At 46.1% G+C, this 18,965-nt stretch overlaps 1 protein-coding gene across 5 annotated transcripts in view; it reads right to left on the bottom strand.

Moving 5' to 3' along the window:
* Positions 1-11,149, bottom strand: part of ALKBH3 (alkB homolog 3, alpha-ketoglutarate dependent dioxygenase) — a 40,410-nt gene extending 29,261 nt beyond the window's left edge. For 2 of the 5 annotated variants that reach the window (XM_067557587.1, XM_067557591.1), the window contains exons 1-5: positions 10,748-11,055; positions 7,906-8,032; positions 5,363-5,475; positions 4,005-4,039; positions 661-708 (exon numbers count right to left, since the gene is read on the bottom strand). In XM_067557587.1, coding sequence (XP_067413688.1) covers positions 661-708; positions 4,005-4,039; positions 5,363-5,475; positions 7,906-7,984 — 275 coding nt within the window. In that variant the 5' untranslated portion in view covers positions 7,985-8,032; positions 10,748-11,055. The other 3 variants (XM_067557589.1, XM_067557588.1, XM_067557590.1) reach the window with 3 other exon arrangements.
* Between the last annotated feature and the right edge of the window lie 7,816 nt (positions 11,150-18,965).

The raw sequence follows: 18,965 nt of genomic DNA, 5'->3' as shown, positions 1-18,965 counted from the left end.
GGGAGTAAACTGCCAGCTGAGGATAATAGGCTTCTTTGACCCAATATCAGATGACCCCTACTGTTCAGGAAATGCTCTGGGCCTACTCTGTCATTGCTAAATTAACTTTCCTGATTGATAGAGTGATGTGTCCCTTCTTGGTTTGTATTTGATAATAACCAGGCTGGAGGGAAGTGCTAGCCCAATAATGGGAAGATATTCTGTATCACCTAATATCCTGCTCCTGGTAACATCGGGGCCGTGATGATTCCAAAATGCAAGAAGGAAAACTGCCGCCTCATGAGTTTATAGTGACCTACACTAGGGTATGGACTAATCAATCAAGGCCACTTTACCTATTCCACTAGAACACCAGAAGTAGAACACACAATAGTAACCTGCACAAATTCATTTTCACTCATAACTACAATAGATTCTTAAGCTTTTCCATGATGTTCAGAATTAACCACGTTGCTGCAGCATGATGTACCAGGTATGCTGGAGCCAGAACCTCTCCTCCAGCGCCATCTCACACATAAGAAGGCAGGGAAGAAACAACATCCCTGCCAGAGCCATCCTCTGCATCACCAAAATCCCACTGGAGATTAGACCTTTGAAAGACTGAATGCCATTACATTACTCAGTAGCAACCAAGATGCTAAAAATATATAACCCACTTACCGAGACACTCCTGTTGGCAATGTGCTGATCTCATACAGGCCCTGTTCACTGAGGACATGGAGAAGAAACAGCCATCAGATGGATGAAATACAAAAAACAGATAGCCCCTGCATTGTGTCCCCTTCGCCCCAACCCCTGCATCCCCCTCCTGCACCCACATGGGGAAACTGACTTGCATGCATGAAACGACTGGTATTGCTGCTCCCTCCCCCCTCAAATGCTGCCCCTCTGCGCAGCCCTAGGGAGGGAAGGAGGTAGATGGATGGGTGTATGTGGGGGGGTGTGTGTGGGTGTGTGGAGCGAAGAGCAACATCAGGGGTCCCTGCATTCAGGTCACTTTCCCCACCTGGGCTGCACAAGGAAAGAGCAGAGAGCAGCAGCTCCTGATGTTCACCTCGCAACAGAGCTCAGGTGCGGGAAGTGACCTGGATGTCGGGAGCCCTGGCATCGCTCCTTGTCCCCTGAGGGGTGTGGAGGAAGCAGAGAGGCTCACAGCCCAACAGGTGGCCGGACTCGGAGCTGTTCACAGCTCGTGACCCCAACATAACCTGGAGCCTGCGCTCAAAGCCCTGCAGGAGGGTCACGACCCCCAGTTTGAGAACCAACGCACAGGCTCCAGAGAAAAGTAGTTGCCTGTAAACCCTGTGAGCAGCCCTGAGTCCCGCTGCCCATGGGGCTGTGAGCAGGTTTTACAGGCTCCCAGAGAAAAGTAGAGGGACAATGGAGGGGAGGTAAAGGAAAAGTACCTCAACAGGAGGTCTATCCCCCTTCCAAATACATCACACACTCACTCACTCACACAGTCTGACTCATGCTGAAGAGTCCATCGTCAGGAACGTCAGTAAGGAGGCAGCTGCCCTCGTTTTGCCTAGCCCAGCAAAGCAATGGTCATGCTCTGGGAAGCGCTATGTGCCACTTATAAACCAGGTGACAGATTTGAAAATGACATTTTGACTGATACATGAGGTAAAATAGTTGTTCCATCAGCTACCAGCTGCCCTGCTGTGAAGGGCAGATATCTGTCTATAAACGGTCTGCCTGAGCTTGTGTCTTGACTGCTTCTGTTGTTTCCTTCACTAGCTCCAAACTTCACACTGCCCCATATTCCTGGACAGCCTACTAATCCACCATTACCCACCTCCCTCAGAGAACTCCAGTAAATGTTCTGTACTGTGAAGCATTCCCTCCACAAATGTTTAATTTTGCATCCTCACCCAATCCATGTATGATGTCTTGTACAGTAACTAAAGACTTAATAAATAAAACTTCTACATCACTTCTGTCCAAGAATCCAGAATGTAGAACAATAATAAATTATGCTGCCTGTGAGGTACATATCATCATCCTCATTTTACAAAGGAGAAAATGAAGTTCAGAGTATTAAAGTGACTTGCCCAAGGCTACAGAGAAGTCAGTGGTAGAACAAGGAATAGAATTCACCTCCTAATTCACAGCCTTCTGTTCTATCAACAAGATCACACACTTGCTTTAGAATGTAAATTCTTTGGGGGCAGGAACTCTTATTTATGTTCCACAATTATCTACTGTACAGCACTGTGTAACTTTGCATGCCCACAGAGTATAGACTAAGCCCTATATAAATGGTGAGACAAGTGATATTTAATGAACTGTGTATTGCACTTCGTAGTGTGTTTATAAGGATTGCCACAGCGATAATCTCGAAAGACCTGTGTAATACTGTACTGCGACTCAGTGACCAAACCACACTGGTGCATTATATGCACTCCATCCTGACTGCCATGTTTTCATAATGGCAGCTGGTGTCTCCCCCACCCTGACCCCCCTCAACTGGAAGCAGAATAACTGAAAAGGACCAATGGGCCTTAATACAGAATTTTTAGAAATGCATTGAAGTGCTCTGGATACAGCTGTACTTTCTTTCCTTCGTGTTATTATTGTATCACCCACTCTGATATGGGAACTGTGAAACTTTAATAAACAGACGGAAAGGTCAGCTACTTTCACAGCTTCTTTAAGTGTCTCTAGTGAAATGCTATTTTGTAACTTCTAAAGCAATGATTTCTCAGTGAATCAGGACAGAAAACCCTCTAAACTTCCCATAACAAGAGTGCATTAAGTGGAACTATTTCCCCAACCACACCAGTGCTGTAAGGGCACCAGTGTGCTGCACCTGGTTACAGAAGACTACAATCCAATACCTATCTAGTCTAGTACTTCAACTGCAGATATAAAATTGCAAAAAGGGAAATATTAACAATTTTTTAAAGAAATAATAAATGACAGACATAGTATGTTAAGAGTTAGCTCTACAACCTAACTTCGAGGAACCACCCAATAAGGAAACTCTTCTGATATCACAAAAACCTCCATTCCAGTCTATAATTTAATGATTGGATGGCACATGCAGACACACAAGGAATAAGTATACCTGGGAATGAGCTCTCCATGTCACACAGGAAGATCATCAATGGCTTGAAACACTTGAATTCACAGCTCCCACTACTGGTCTGACTGTGATATCTACTAACAGCTACAATTCTTCAGCCCTCATGGTAAAAAAATGTTTGATCTGCCATCCCTGCTACTTGCATGGGACAGATGTAACCCGAATTTTTGATTGCATCTGGATCTGCCTTTATGTCAAGAAGTTTGGGATTTCATGTTGCAATTTGCAAAACAGTTTATACTAGGGATCATTTCAGATAAAAACGTTAACCAAGGGAGAGTTGACAACACACACACAGCAACTTAACTTTCTTGGGGAGGAAAACCAGGTTTTAAATGTAGGGATCTCACCTGAACCACCCTACTATTAACACACTGACCAAAGTATAAAAAATGTACCTAACAGCTTACTTGATTCAGCTCCAGTTCTGAACAGAAAAGCAGAGAAATTCTTCAGTCTGGAAACCCTACCACACTCTAGTTTTGGATGACAAGCCCCCAAATACCCCCAACCTAACAGTTTATCCCCACAAGTTACAAACCCATAGCATAGAAACAACGTTGTCATGGTAAAAGAATGAAGAGGATGAGGGAAAGCTGTGTGTGTAGCTCCTACCACCTTTGCACAGATCCCAAACCATTAGGTACAACTGACCCATTACGATACAAAGCCCCACTCTTCTCTCCTCCTGGTGTGTACAAAACAATTAAAACAAATGAAAAAAATTTGGACTTTACTGAATATTAAATCCATTTGGGATCAAAGGGTTGAGTCTGGATACCATATGCTGTACTGAAAATTCTTCCCACAAGTATAGCCATTAGACATGCAAAAGACCCATCTAAGTCTATTCCACCATGAGCTGGTGAAGGAGCCAGTAATACAATGAGGGTAGTGAAGCCAGCATGATACTCACTCGATCACTCTTGGCTCTGGAGCTTTGCGTTCCACCTGACAAGCATCAAGAAAACCAGATAAGTAAGTACACCAAAGAGTTGACCTGCCGCTGCTATACAGGGACGAATTCCTAGCCCTGTAGCGGTTGTGTAGATCCCAAAACCTTCACAGGGGCTTGGATACTCGGCCCAGACCCACTCCCTGTAGAATTGTCTTGGGGTTTCAACACCTGCCTCAGAACTGAAATGCTAATCAACATACTGATTTGTTCTCTGGTAGTTTTGAAATGGTGACAGTATCACTCTGAAACACCCAGCAGCAGCTCGTACTTCTTTGGAGCACTGGCTAATTACAGCAAGTAGGGCTAGCTAGAGAAGAATTGGTTTGTTCATATAACTGCTGGTCACCAGCTGAATCTGGAGAATCACTTTACTGGCCTAAACAGATTAAAAATCAGAAGTGACTCCCTGGAGGGAGGGGTTGAGCAATTCTCCGGTCTCAGACAACAGGCGAAGAATATAAAGAGAGACTGGGCAGCTAGAGTTACTAGTCCAAAAACCCCATGCATGGCTTGGGATGGCTGTCTCTTGTGAAAGCCACAAGTGGTTTAATCTTCAACACTGCAACAGAAAGGAAGGATACAGGGGCTTGGGTCTAGAATAGAAGTCATCGGCAACCATGCTATCCTGATCATTCCAGTTGTCTCAGTGAGACCTGCTTCTCTCCTTCAAGTAAATGTCACTCTTGGATGGCCCACTCAGCTACACCATTTTCAATCTGTCTCATCATAGTAAACCACCTTCCATGTGAGGAAAGCAGGATGTAGTCCCATTCAGGGAGCACACTGGCACTGTTACAAGAAAGAAGTGAGGCACTGACTTTTCAGTCCTACATGGCCAAGCAACCAATCTGTGTTTCCATGCAAGAAATTAACTTCCCACTGAGGTGAGTGCATTACCCTGCAATCCCCTGGCAGACCAATGGGTAAGGGTTAAAACTTGGATCCTACACTCCTCCCCCACCACAAATCATGGGCTGACTACACTGCCAATGAAGCGTTCTCTGTAGAAGGAGCAATAGGCAGAGTTCATTTTTCTAGCTTTAGATAAGAACATTTTATTTGCTTCAGCAGAACAAAGTGGCACTGATTGGTAGCGAATGAAAATCAAAACATTTGGGGCCAGATAAGCTGATCCTAACTTTCAATAAATGCCACACATTTGCAAAGTGTGTGTGTTATAATGGCCCAAAAAGCTAGGACTGAGATATCTGTATTCTTGAACTACACCTCATAAGGCCAACTAATTTTAAAAATAAATTGTTCTTCCACTTATCAACAAAAAGATGAGATGACAGGACACCCATCTACATTGTTACCTGGGCTGGTTCTTTAAACACAAATTGTCTTTCGGGTGGAAGCTGCTCTCTTCTCATCCAGGTCTGACCAGTGCCTACAGGCACAAGGTTCCTGGCCACAGAAGTCCCAGGAGCTAAGGAAAAGAAAAGAGCAGGCTCAAGATCAGAGAAATCAACATCTCACTATGTGGAAAACCAAATATTCCTGTAAGAGACAACTCACAGAATCAATGTTCAGTTTTCAAGAATTTCCCCCTTAGGTGAAGGTTTTAAAAAAGAGCAAGGGAAGAGTCAGATGTGTTTTTAATAATAATTAAAAGTACCTACAATCTAAGTCAGCAGCATTTTTTATGAATTTGTAAACTGAAGTAACTAAAAATTGTTTCAATCCAACTGACAGAAGTGAAATATTTAAAAATCATCGCAGCCATTGTTTATGTTAGACTATGGTACATTAAAATGTAGTAGAGGCTTTCCATCCTGGAACTCATTTCCCGATGCTGCTGAAAATATGAGCGTGGCATGGCTTCAGGGAATATTAGGGTTCTACTCAAAAGACATTTAGAAAATGTTCATTACGTACCAAAAAAACCCTAAATACAAGGGGGCTGAAATAAGGTTGTACAGGCAACTTTAATTCCAGTATTTCCTATCTTCTGAGCACTTGAATTTGCAAACAATGTTCTTTTAACACAGTTTTTTTGTAATTTTCTGTTTGTTTTTTTAAAATTAAACTAAAATAAGAGAAATTCCATCACAGTCTGGGAGCATAATGTCGCAAAATCTCATTCCGTGGACAAGTTAGTGATATCAAGATAAGGTAGGGGTCATTTGATTCCTAAAAATCTACTGAATCATAATTTCAATGGTGTTACCCTCTGCGGCATGGCAGGAAGGACTTGCGGCCCCTGGCTCCCAGCTCTTCCAGTTGGGAGAAAAGGCTTTCAAATGATACCCAGCTCGACTCAATTCCGACGACATCATACTATCAAAATTTCCACCAACCTAGAGCTAGAGCTGGGAGTGCAAGGGGGAGCAATGAGTCCTCCTGCCACACTGCAGGAAGTGATACCACTGAAACTATGATTCTGTAGATTTTTGCAAATCAAATGAGACCTCCTTTACCTTTCTATCATAAACTTGCCCAAGGAATTACACATGCTTCCACACTATCCTGTGGAAACATACTGACCACCCCCACTCTGGTAATGGTCATCAGCAAGGCTGAAACCCAGGATACCCAGCACAGACCGCTACAATTTGTGCCACAGGAGTAACTGTAAGCTGTGATCCTCTGTATGAATCAACCACGAGCGGGAGACAACATGCATTCAGGTGACTTACACAATTTGTTTTTTGCAAGCATAAGAATATTGGGAATCAGGGCATCCTGGGTTCTATTTCTGGCTCCGGAGGGGAGTATGGTCAGCACTTACAGAGAGCACAGCCAAATGCACAGATTTGGCACATCGATCTAAAAGGCAAAGTGGCTGCAGACTTGGGTCTACCATTTTGGAGACTTGAGTTCTATTCCCAGCTCTGAAGAGCCCTTAATGCAACCTCTCAGTCATCCCATCTTGAATCTGGGAAATGAGATTTGTCTGCTTGCTAAGGTAGGGATTCTTGATAATAATGACTGTGAAGGGAACAGAATTATTAACACTGGTCAGTGGATGATCTCCTCCTGCACACCTTCCCCTAGGCCAGAGCATTCCATCCCCTAGGACAAATGGTATTTTGTTGCTGCTGCAGCATTGTCCACCTAGGTGAGACCGCTAGCTCTATGCTGAGTGTGTGCAAAGCTCAGTGCAGATAGAATGTTTATAGATTTTAGCAGAAAGCCTCTAAAAAGCTCTATATATGCAAATGGAAACTTTCCCATGCTTCTAAGTCTCCAAATCTCAGTAAATTTCTACAGGGGCAGCAAAAAGACCCATCTCTCATCTCAGGACTATTACCCTACCAAATTTCAAACTCTTGTCCAAAGCATGGAAATAACTAGAGCTCCTCAAAGAAAGGGCTGGGAAAAAATTAACACCAGCAAAACAACCCTACCTATTTTCCCTAACTTCTTTCTCAAAATGGCTGAACTATTTGTCTGAAATTTAAAATTAGATAAGTCAGCCTGAGGCAGAGGGCAAGCATGGAAAGTTTCAGTCTGAATAGTTAAAGGGTGGCAAAGTTATATGCAAGAAAAAACCAGGGGCTTCTAATGCAAAACATTAGACAAGCTAACTATAGGTGTTCCTACCAGCTCCACCTATAATACTAAATGTCTGGTCACAGATGAGCTGTAAATCTGTATATAACTCATCTCCTCAGGGCAGCTCAACTCAGCTAAACTACAGTATCAATTCTCAGGGAAATTATAGCTTTCTCCAATATTCCAGCTGGACTAGCTGAATCATATGATGTGCCCGGGATCACACTAAATCAAATTCATTCAGGATCAGAACATCTATAAAATATTAGGAACAAATTAAATAATTACCAGTATTTAAAAAGAGACAAGAGGAAAGAGATGAACACAACCAGGAACACAAAACCCACACACAACATCTTGCCTGCATGTGAGGCTGTTCTGCTCTTAACAGGTCCGGCCCAGCCACCCTGTACCCTGGCTCTCCGTCTTTTATCTTCCATGCTTTTTCACAGCATCTTCCAGCACCTTAGACTGGTTGAATTTCCCTCCTGTTTTTCAAACACAAACCAGTTGTTTAGGCAATTTAGATCCAAGCATTAAAATAATCAACAGTTCATGGAAACACTTTTATAGTCAGCTGGTGCATTACACATTATGGACTTTATCACTTGCCTTACCCCTCAACAAAACTTTCCCATGCAGACCTCAGTAAGTAATTCTGATTTCCTATAATGTCCCTTCCTCACTATTTATTCCTTTTCTTACCCTCTTCTCTAGCCTTGCTTTCTAATCCACACACTCTACAGGGAGATGACCTACAGATCCGCCACTGGGGGGAGATATTATATCTGATTATTAAGGTTAAGATTCTGTCACCACAGGTGCTGACTTTTTGTTTTGCCAGTGGGTGCCCTACCCTGGCTCCATGCCCCCACAGGTATGCTGTCACCGGGACTGCACGGGCATGGCAGGGCAGGATCGGGACTGCAAAGCGGGGGGCCATGAGTGGCAGGGCAAGGATCGGGACTGCAGAAGGGAGGGGGATTCATGGGGGGCGGGGCAGGAGGCGGCAGACTGTGTTAGGACACAAGCCTTGCGCCTCCCTCCCCCCCCCCAGCAGTCCCGATCCTGCCCCTGCCGCCAGCACTGCGGGATCGGGGGTGGGGCATGGGCAGCAGGGCAGGATGGGTACTGCCGGGGGAGGGAGGGTCCATGGGCAGCAGGGGCAGGAAGTGGCAGGCTGTGCCAGAACACAAGCCTTCGCCCCACAGCAGTCCTGATCCTGCCGCCGGGATTGTGGGGCGAGGGGGTCCCTGGGCGGCAGGGCAGGATCCAGACTGCCGGGGAGGACCCATGGGTGGCAGGGTCAGGAGGCTGCGGTTCAAGGTACCCAATTTTCCAGCCAGGGGCCTCAAACCACCCCATCCCCTCTCCAGCCTAACCTACCTGGGCTCCCTCTGGGGCTTACCTGCTGCCTGAAGTCAGAAGGAGCCTGGCTGGGAGCTGCAGCCACACACATGCCATCACAGAGGGGGAGACACATTAATGCAGGTAGGAGGAGGGGAGTCACTGCAAGTGGGGTGGCCCCAACCCCCAGGCAGGTGAGCAGCAGGGGCTGGTGGTGCTGTGTGCTAACACCCACCCATGCATGGTAACCAGTCTAACTCTAATCCCTTAAACTGCATTTTTTTTTGGTTACAGTGGGGGGAGGGGGCATAGCTTCAGAGTTGGGCCCCCCTCCCTCAGTGGGTGCCACCCTAAGGCTGCCAGAGACCCCAGCCCCAAGAGGCCAGAATGACTCAGCCCTACCCTGGTGGAGCAAGGAAGCACTGCCCAGGGAAATAACAATTCACAGCTGATTGATTTAACTTGATTAAATCAAACAGCTATTGGGGCGGCCAAGCCCATGGGGAAAGAAACTGTAGCCACAGTCTGTGGGTGAAATAGCTGGTCCGTACTCTGCCAAAAGTTAACCACCCCCAACTATTTTTTTCTGTGGATGCTGGGGCCTCTGGGCACCCCCAAAGTTGGTGTCTATGTCTGTCACATGTATTTTTAGTAAGTCAGGGTCAGGTTGTGGGCTATGAACAAAAATTCACCCACGCTGTGACCTCTCCTGTCCCTGACTGTTACTAAAAATACCTTGGGGGAGAGGCTGCTCCAGCTCCACTGCTCTGTGACTAGCTGGCCAAGCAATTACCAGCCCTGGCCCTTATCCCAGATGAGAAGTCCCAGAAAGTCCCAGAATCTGTGACTAAATCTTACCCGTACTGATTATTGTACTATGCATATTCAGACATGCCACACCTTTTCTAGCCGGACAAAAGCCAGGTATGTGTTTCAAACGTGGCCATGAAAGCCTTCCTGTAGGTTGGTACATTTAGCAAACCTGCTAGCTCAGAATATCCTATGCACAGAATATATGTTGTCCTTGTGGATATTACTTAGCACCACCCAGAGTGATGACATCCATGTTGTTACAGTAATAGTGTACCTCTTCAGAGAGGAAAAAGAGAGAGACATGGGGGGCGGAAGGGGGGAATGAATACACTATGCTAAACAAAACAAACCAACAAGGGGTTGGGCAGCAGCCTGTGCCTGTGTTTAACTGCATTTTGGAATCTCCCCTAGTTTTACTATACAGTAGCCACCGCACTACAGAAGCTAAATAGGCAGGGCACGTCTTTGCTGTGTATGCGTGTGGGGAAGTGTTGGCATGGGGGAATGGAGAAGGGAAGAGTGTGTGTGGGGGGGGGAGGCGCATATGCAAGGGCGTGGTGTGTCTGGTAGAAGGGAGGAGAGGGTGTGAGCTTATGGGGCGGGCGAAGATGTGTATTGTGTGTCTGTGCAGAGAGGGGGGGGTGGAGGGCAGGGAAAAAGTTGTGATGGGGGTGAGAAGGGAACAGGGAGATGGGAGAAAGGAGGGAATCGTGTGTACGGGAGTGCAAGGGAGTGGGGGCAGGAGTAGGGAAAGGACGCGTGCGGGGTGGGAGGGTTGCAGGAGAATACAGGGAGCAGGGCGGCGCCCAGTGGTTACAGCTCGATCTCCCGGAGCGAGTTTTGGGCGCTCAGCGCTGGTTGAGCACCACGAACTAGAGCTGCTGCAGCAGCCAGGCCCGCGACCCACCTGCCGCCCGGCTGCGTTTGCTCCTTCCAGCATTTTGCTGGTTCCCGCGGGAGCGATGCTGCCCCCCACGCCCGCGGCGGGTTGGCCTCGCTGGGCGGGGAAGGGGGGGGCGGGAAGTACCGCGGCGGCACCTCACCCTGCCGAGCTCCGCGAGGATCCCAGTGCAGCGCGCGGGCCTGCACCAACCCCGCCGCGCCCAGGACGCAGCCGCTCGTGCTGCCGGCGCCGCCGCTTCCTGCGCTGCTGGCGGCAGCTGCCAATGCGCTGCTGCTGCTGCTGCTGCTTCCCCTCCCGGCGCGGCCGGTTCCGCCCAGCCCAGGGCCCGGCCTCCACAGCTGACAGCTCGGCCCAGCCCAGGCTGCTCGCGAGTCCGCCCCGCCCCGCCGCTTTGCTAATTGCCTCCGAGGCCTGGCTACGGCGGCGACTTCGCCGCGAACTCTTCGCTGCAGCAGCCCTAGGGGAGAGCGAGAAACAGAACCAACCCACCCACCTAACACCCCGCCGCCGCCGGAGCAGTGAGCGCGCAGCCCGCCCGCCGTACCCGGCTCCAGGGCCAGGCCTCCTTCACCCCACCCCACCCCAGCCCGCCCTGAGCCTGCTCAGCCGGAGCCCTGCTGCTCTGCTCTCGTCCCCAGCGCGCAGCAGTGCCCGGCCAGCACGTGACGGGAGGCGGGGAAGGGACTTCAGGCGGCCCCAGCTCATCACCCCCCACCAGGCCTGTGCTGCTAGAAAACGCTGGGCAGGCGGGTCGGCTGAGGAAAGGGTGGGGCACGTAGTGTAAGAGCCGCTCCGCTGTGCCTACAGCCCCAAGCGTGGGAAGCTGTGCTCTAACCCTCTCTTTCTCAATGCGGGGGGGAGAGACACACGCCAGGGTTAACTAAGGGGCCCACGAAGCTGATTTACATGGCTGAGCCTGGCCCCCCATGGGACTGAAACCCGCACTCCACTGCCGAATCCCAGCACCCTGAGCTCACGGAAGGTGTGTCACACTTTAAAAAAAAAAAAAAAAGTCCAAAGGGGGTCACCCGCACAAGAAGGTTGAGTAGCATGGTTCTGTACCAAGCAGCTGCCCCCAGCCAGGGCGGGTGGGGGATGCTCTTTGTACAGCTCTATACATGCTATTGGCAAGTCAATGCTAAGGAGTCCTTCCAGAGGATGGGAGAAGCCTGTAGCCACACCAGTCCTTTTCAGGGCCTAACATAAGCTGTTTGTGTATTTCCTTTCCAGGTGGTGCCTGCCCTAGATAAGCTATTTATGTTGTCCATGGAGGGATAGGGAGAAATTGCAGCCACTTAAGTTTAGACTATTAGCCTCTGTCTTTTAGCCTTCTTTTACAAAGCAGGAAATTATGAGCCTGACTTGTTCAGTTTGCCACCTCCAGGTAGATGTGCTTACAGATACAAGATAGACAGCTCCCTAAACCCAGTAGGGATAAGAAATTGGCCTGCAGAAAAATTATTAGAACAAAAGAACCTATGTAGGGTTAACAGGGCACTGCTATTAACAGAAGCATAGCTCTGACTAGTAGTATTTTAAGGGATGGATGACTGCCCACTTCACCCAGCACCATAGGCTTAGACAGGAATTAATTCTGGTGCAACATTTTGATACTAAAAAATGGTTACATACTTGTTCCGCAATTGTTCTTCGAGAGATATTACATCTGTCTCTACTACTTAAGTGTCTGTGCACCAGAGCGCGGTAGCTTTTTCCCCACTACGATAGCAGTGAGGACAGCACATGCACCCCTTATGCGCTCATGCTGCTTGCTTAGACAATAACAGGATGGAGCCACCTTGACCCATCTCAGTTCCTTCTTACACCAGTAGGCAATATGACTAGTGACGACAATGGAGAGGAGAAGAGGGTGGGTTGTGGAATGGGTATGTACAACCCATCTTAAACAACTGTTACAGAAGAGGTATGTAACTATTGTTTTGTCTTCGATTTAGTGTACATCTGTTCCACTTTAAGTGATGCATAAGCAGTTCTTGCTAAAGGAAGGTAGGGTAGTGTACCTAAATAAGGACAAGGCTGGTAGAGATCTTAACAAATGGTAAACATATGAACCAACGACCACCTAGCAACCCTGCAAATGTCAGAGACCAGAACGTGGCCCCCAGAAAGCTGCTGAGACCGCCTGAGTCCTTGTGTAATGTGCCAGCCCTCTGTGCAGGAGTGGAACATTTAACTAGAACCTAACAACCAAATACAGCCAGAAATCCAGAAAACCCTCTGGCAGATAACTGGTTTCCCTTTCATACAATCAGCAAATGAAACAAACAATTGAGGGGACACCCAAAAACCCTTAGACCTAGCCAAGTTAAAAGCTGCTACTTTTCTAATGGCCAAGATATGTAGCCCGTCCTTCATCCTGATGGTGAGGCTCCAGAAGGAAAGTTGGCAGATAGTCTCATTCAAATGAAAATCCAAAACCACCTTAAGAAATTTGGGGTGAGCACATAAACAATTTTATCTTTATAAAAAATGCATGCCAAGGGTCAGCTATAAGAATGTAGAGCTCAGCAATCCTCCCAGCCAAGGTAACAGCTATTAAAAATGCAACCTTCACTGATAGATGGGACAATAAACAGGTGGCCAATGGTTTGAAAAGGAGTTTTATCAACTCTAAAAGAACCAAGTTTAAATCCCAAGAATGGATTGGATCCTTTACAGGAGGAAATGGAGTGTGCAAATCTCTAAAAAAAAAATTTGATAGCAATTGGGTTGGAGAACAGATTTGCCCTCTATAGGAAGGTGAAAGATAGTTCATTGAGGGTGCACCGTGCTGCTAACAGGACAGTCTGTTTCAGGAGAAGAAGATAGTTCAGGATAAAATGGATAATAGCCGTGGAAGGAATTCCTCTACCAGGACCAAAATGAAAACCTTTTCATAGGTATGTATATTTTGTAGAAGACTTTCTGCTACTCAAAGGAATGTACTTAACTGAATTGTCACAGAACAGGCAGACTCTTGACAATCTAAGCACTGAACATCTGGGCAGTTTGCTACAGATTGACAGGGCTGGGATGCAGTCTGACCATGATCTTGTGAGATTATATTCGGATCCAGAGGGAGGGGAAATTGGATCTCAGAACTTCAACAGACTGAAAAAAAACAATATTGACAAGGCCAGGCTGGTGCTATTGGGATTAGACTGGAACGGTCCCCTCTGATCTTGACTAGTACCCAACATCAACCAGCATTGGGGAAAGCATAAAGAAGCTTGCCCTTTTGTAACATCAGAAACGCACTCATTATTGACTGAGGGCTGAGGCCTCCATTCAAACAGAACGGGGATGCTTTCTGTTCTAGCAGGTGTCAAACAGGTCCAATTCTGGTACTCCCCACATCTTAAAAAAAAAAGTTTACGAAGTTGGGTCTGAGGAACATTTATGGTCTCTGCTGAATGACTTGCTGAGTCAGTCTGCTAGTGAATTCTGAAATCCCAGGAGATATGCTTTCAGTGATATCCCGTTCTTCATGCAAAAATTCCAGAGGTTCAATGCTTTTTGGCAAAGGGGGTCAGACTTGGCCCTCCCTGTTCGTTGAAGTAAAACATCGCCACTGTTTTCTGAGAACCTGCACTGAGCAGCCAGCTATGTGAAGAAGAAATACTCAACATGCCAGGCATATAGCCCAAAGCTCCCAAATATTGATGTGAATAGTGAGATCATAAGTGATCATAGACCCTGATCATAGACTAGGAGACAGGAATGGAATAGTAGAAGATTATTCTATCACTTTTTTTTTTTTTAATAAATTGGTTGAGATTTTTGCAGGTCCAGAGTGGGTCTGAGGCATCCCTTGGCCTTTGGGTATGATAAAATAGTGGGAATCAAATCCTTTCCCTGAAGATTAGGGGGCACTTCCTGTATGGCCCATAACTCCAACAGAGACTGTACTCCTTTATCAGTGTGGTCCCTGAAAAGGAACGGGGAAGAGGAGGAGATAGGGAAGGCATAGATGTGGACTGTAGAGTATATCCCAGTCCCACCGAGTTTGGAACCCACTAGTCTGATGTGATGGAGGTCCAACTCTTAGGAAGTGGAATAACCTGCTGCCAAAGGAAAGCAGGGGAAATCTTCATGAATGGTTCACTATCCTCAACCAATGTCAAATAGACTACTTTGAAGTGGAAGGATGTCTAGTGGTAGCAAATGATGGAGGAGCATGGGGAGGCAGCCCCTTTTTCTGGGACCTCTAAAATCTCCTGGAGTAATTAGGCTGCCATAGTGGATAAAAAGGCATCTCTGCTGGACAGGAAGGTGAAAATTCTTCTGCTTTACATCAGGAGTATAAATCCCTGAAGACTTCAGAGTTGCCCTGGAGTCTTTTAAAAGAGTGCAGAGACTCATTAGTTTTGCCAAAAAAACTTGGGCCTTTACAGGCAAATCTCTAGAGTGCTGCACTTCGGGCAGAATGCCTGAAGCCATGAAGCATAATGTGTAGTAATGGCCATGGTGCTCACTCAAACCGCTGAGTCCGCGTCATCTAGTGTGGCCTGTAAAGAAGAGTGGACAACTGGACAGCCCTCCTTAATAAAGGCTTTAAACTCTTCTTTTGTTTCCTCTGGTAGTTTGTCTGAAATTTAGACATTGCATCCAAGTTTGAATAATCATACGTGGCCAGTAACACCTAGTGATTTGCAATTCTAAATTGTAAACAAACTTTTTTTCCCAAATAAATCAAGTTTTTTAGCTTCTTTATCCTTGGGGAGTGGATTTTGTTCATCAGTGTCTTGATTTCTCTCACAGTTGCCAACACCAAGCACTCTGGGGTGGGAGGTGAATAAAATTCTTCATGTCCTCGAGAAGGTACTTGATACCTCTTTTCAGCGCACTTACCTGTGGGCACTAAAGAGAAAGGGGTCTGCCACAGGATATTGGTGGAATCCAAAATCATCTCATTAATAGTCAGAGTCACTCTAGCTGGACCAAAAGAATGCAAGATTTCCACAAGCCAAAGAGGGTTATGGACTAATATAATCTGGATCCCCAGAGTTAGCCAACCGCTTCATGAGCTCCTGTATTTTTTGTAGTCATCGGTGACTGGAATAGACAATTTAGATACAGTAGCCTCATCTGTGTAGGATGAGGTGGTATTCTCTGGAGGTACATAAATATCTGTCTGGTCCAGTGGAATAAGAGCCTCAGAAGGGAAGAACTGGAGCTGAAGGTAAAACCTGTCATCTGATAAGTAGCAACATCAGCACAAAAGACGGTACTGGCCAGAGATCAGCATCCAGGTAGAGATCATATGCCAGCATCCATGAGGACAGTACCTGTTGGTGAACAGCACCTCAGTGGAGATCTTGTACCAGCATCAGAACCAAAGATGGTAGCGGACTGAGACTGGCCCCTCGACAACCTTGGAGTTTGGTGCCGAGGAGAAACTGCCTTTGAATCTGGGGGAACTCCCCAAAGATGCCAGAAGCGCAAGTGTTGCATCTGGTATAGGATTGTGGGCTGACTCAGTTCTATCCATGAACAATGGCTGGTGTTGTTCTCTACACTTCTCTTGGCTCTGTCGTGCAACAAAAATCATTTCATGCCCCGAGATGGCCTGAAGCCACACTAGTTGTTGACCTAACTAAGGCCTTTGATTGTATCAATCGTGAAACGTTATGGAAGGTGCTGTCTAGGTTTGGTTGTCTATTAAAGTTCATTCGTGTTCTCAGGCTACTTCATAATGAAATGACTCCACCACTGTCCTCTAATGGATTAGAGACGGACCGGTTCACCATCTGCACTGTTAAGCAGGGCTGTGTTATTGCTCCAACCTTTTTTTCCCATTTATCTTGCTGTAATCTTTATTCTTATTCATGACCGCCTTTTCCTCTGGAATTGGGATTGAGTATCACAGGACTCACAGGTGACAAAGGAAACGCTTCAAGGACACCTAAAAGTATACCTTAAGAAGAGAAGCATTGACCATAAATTGGGAAGAGCTGGCTGGAAGTAGACTGCAACGGCGTCACATCATACATCAAGCCTCAGCCCATTTTGAAAATAATCACCTTGCTCATGAGGCTGAGAAATGGCAGAGGAGGAAGGAGAGTGCACAGCATCCTGGCCAGCAGTTGTGCTCTCTCCAAGCAACCAGCTGTCACATATATAGAAAAATCTGTAGAACACAAATTGGACTCCTCAGGCATTTTAAGTCAAATTAATGACTTTCTCTCTGGCAGACATCATCCTCATATCGAGGGATAGCCACCGCTGCTGAATGTTTCTATCAATCTGCGTACGTCTCGGTACCAAGAGCTTGATCTGTGCATTGAAAATTGAGGAGATACACAGATGGGTTGTAGAAAAGGAGTCTGACCTGTAGAAACCCTCCCAGAATCAGATTAGGAGTCCACTTTAGGATACCAGGGTGACGTGGTACCAGACAGAGGAACAGGTGAATAATGTCATTGCCAGTGAGATGAGGGCAGTACCGACAAACAGTCGAAGGTACCAGGCATTTAGGTTGGTGGACATCAACACCAGAAGTGGATGGCACTGACATGGAGAATTTCTAGACTCAATTTGGTTAAATCCATAAACAACAGTACATGATTTAAGATTTTCCATCTCTAAATCCATGCCTGTAAATATGCAGGATATATACACCTTAGATATAAAACTAATGGCTATTACACTAATGGCTGTCTTGCATAAGTAAATTGAATAACCCAGAAAATTACAAAGGAGGAATCAAATGCTCAATTCTGCAGAAAACACCTTTGGCTAATTTCTGCCACACTCCTCCCCCAGCATAATAAACTAACATTTGTGAAGTTGTAAACATCAACAACTAGAACAGATGTGTGCCTCTATACAAACAACTGGGTATATTTGGTCCCAAGTCAGTCAGTTATTTCATCAAAAATTTAAGCAATCCCTAGAAGAGGTTACCGGTCAGCAAGTTGCTCAGCAGATAAGGTTTCTAGTTACTGAGATCTTCAAGGGAAGGTTTATGAAACAACTTCTCAGCATAGGCAGAATACAAGCAATATGATAAGGATACATTTTATGTTTAAACCATTTTACTGGAAGCGTCTGTCTATAATTAGCATATAGAGTGTTGTTATAGTTGTTTACCAGACCTGAAGAAGAGCTCTGTGTAAACTCAAAAAGTTGTCTCTCTCACCAACAGAAGTGATCCAGTAAAAGATATTACTTCACCCACCTTGTCTCTCTATACTTAGCATGTCTTTTCAACCCAGCTGGGAAGTTACTTATCCCACATGATTCCCAACAGACAGGATAGCATGGAGAATGGTTGTCTAGCAGAATCCTCAGGTTTCTTCTGCCTGAAACCTGATCAAGTACATCTCCTGCAGGCAATTGCTTCCTTCAGGTTCAATCTGACTGGTATCATGTCAAGAAAATCTGTTTTTTTGGCTCTTCGGAACCAAATTCTTCAAATACTCACTTATTCAGGAGGAGTTTTCCTCTAAGACAGTTAACAGTCTAGAGGTTAGTGAAGATTAAAAGGATGAAAGTTTTTAGGTATACAGCAGTAGAACTTTTTAAAAGCTCCATTCTCTGAGCTCTGTTCTGGTTAAGTCAGAGATACAGCAGCGTGCTCTGTACTGACTTTTTTCAGCCTTTTTAACCTTCAGACTGATTTTAACAGTTGGAGCAGCAGTCTCTGAGTTGTATGAGTGTCTCCCCTTTCTCCTGCTCAAAGTTGGTTTGTCCCTTTCTGATGATTTTCAGGACTAGCTCATCTGTTACAGATTTGCATTAGGTTTCTGGATAAGGGGATCTCTCCTTTCTACTATTTGAGACACGGGAGGCCACTCAGTCCTTTGGGAACCTTTTCACAGGTAATTTATTAAATTTAAGACTTCGAGAAAAATCTTAGTATTTCAAACTTTTCACCCAGTCACACTTAGGAAGCAGGACAACCTTACTCTTCTGGTAGGGACTTAGGGTAGGTCTACAGTACAGCTTGTGTTGACATAAATTTGTGTCACTCAGGGATCTTAGTACATCATCCTCCTGAGCAACAAGTTACACTGATACAAGCACCGGTCTAGACAGCACTATGTTGTTGGGAGAGCTTCTCCCACCAATATAGCTACCACCCCTTATGGAAGTGGTTTTATTATGCTGACAGGAGAGCTCTAGGCATAAAGTATCCTCACCAGATGCACTGCAGCTGCACCAGTGTAGCTGCACTGCTTCTAGTGTAGACAAGCCCTTGGGCTTCTCTTTCTCTCTATTAAAAAGAGCATTTCTTGTAAGCTTCCCCAACAAATCAGCCAGGTAGAACCACTATCACTCCTAAACTAAGGCAGGCATCCTTTTCTGAACATTGCCAAGCGTGCATCAGACTGCAATGACTATGCAATATAAGA

Source organism: Emydura macquarii, unplaced genomic scaffold (genome assembly GCF_026122565.2).
Source record: "Emydura macquarii macquarii isolate MOO-44397 ecotype Brisbane River unplaced genomic scaffold, CSIRO-AGI_Emac_v2 contig_1876, whole genome shotgun sequence".
In the NCBI taxonomy this organism is placed as follows: domain Eukaryota; kingdom Metazoa; phylum Chordata; order Testudines; family Chelidae; genus Emydura; species Emydura macquarii.
This window is presented reverse-complemented; position numbering and strand designations above follow the sequence as displayed.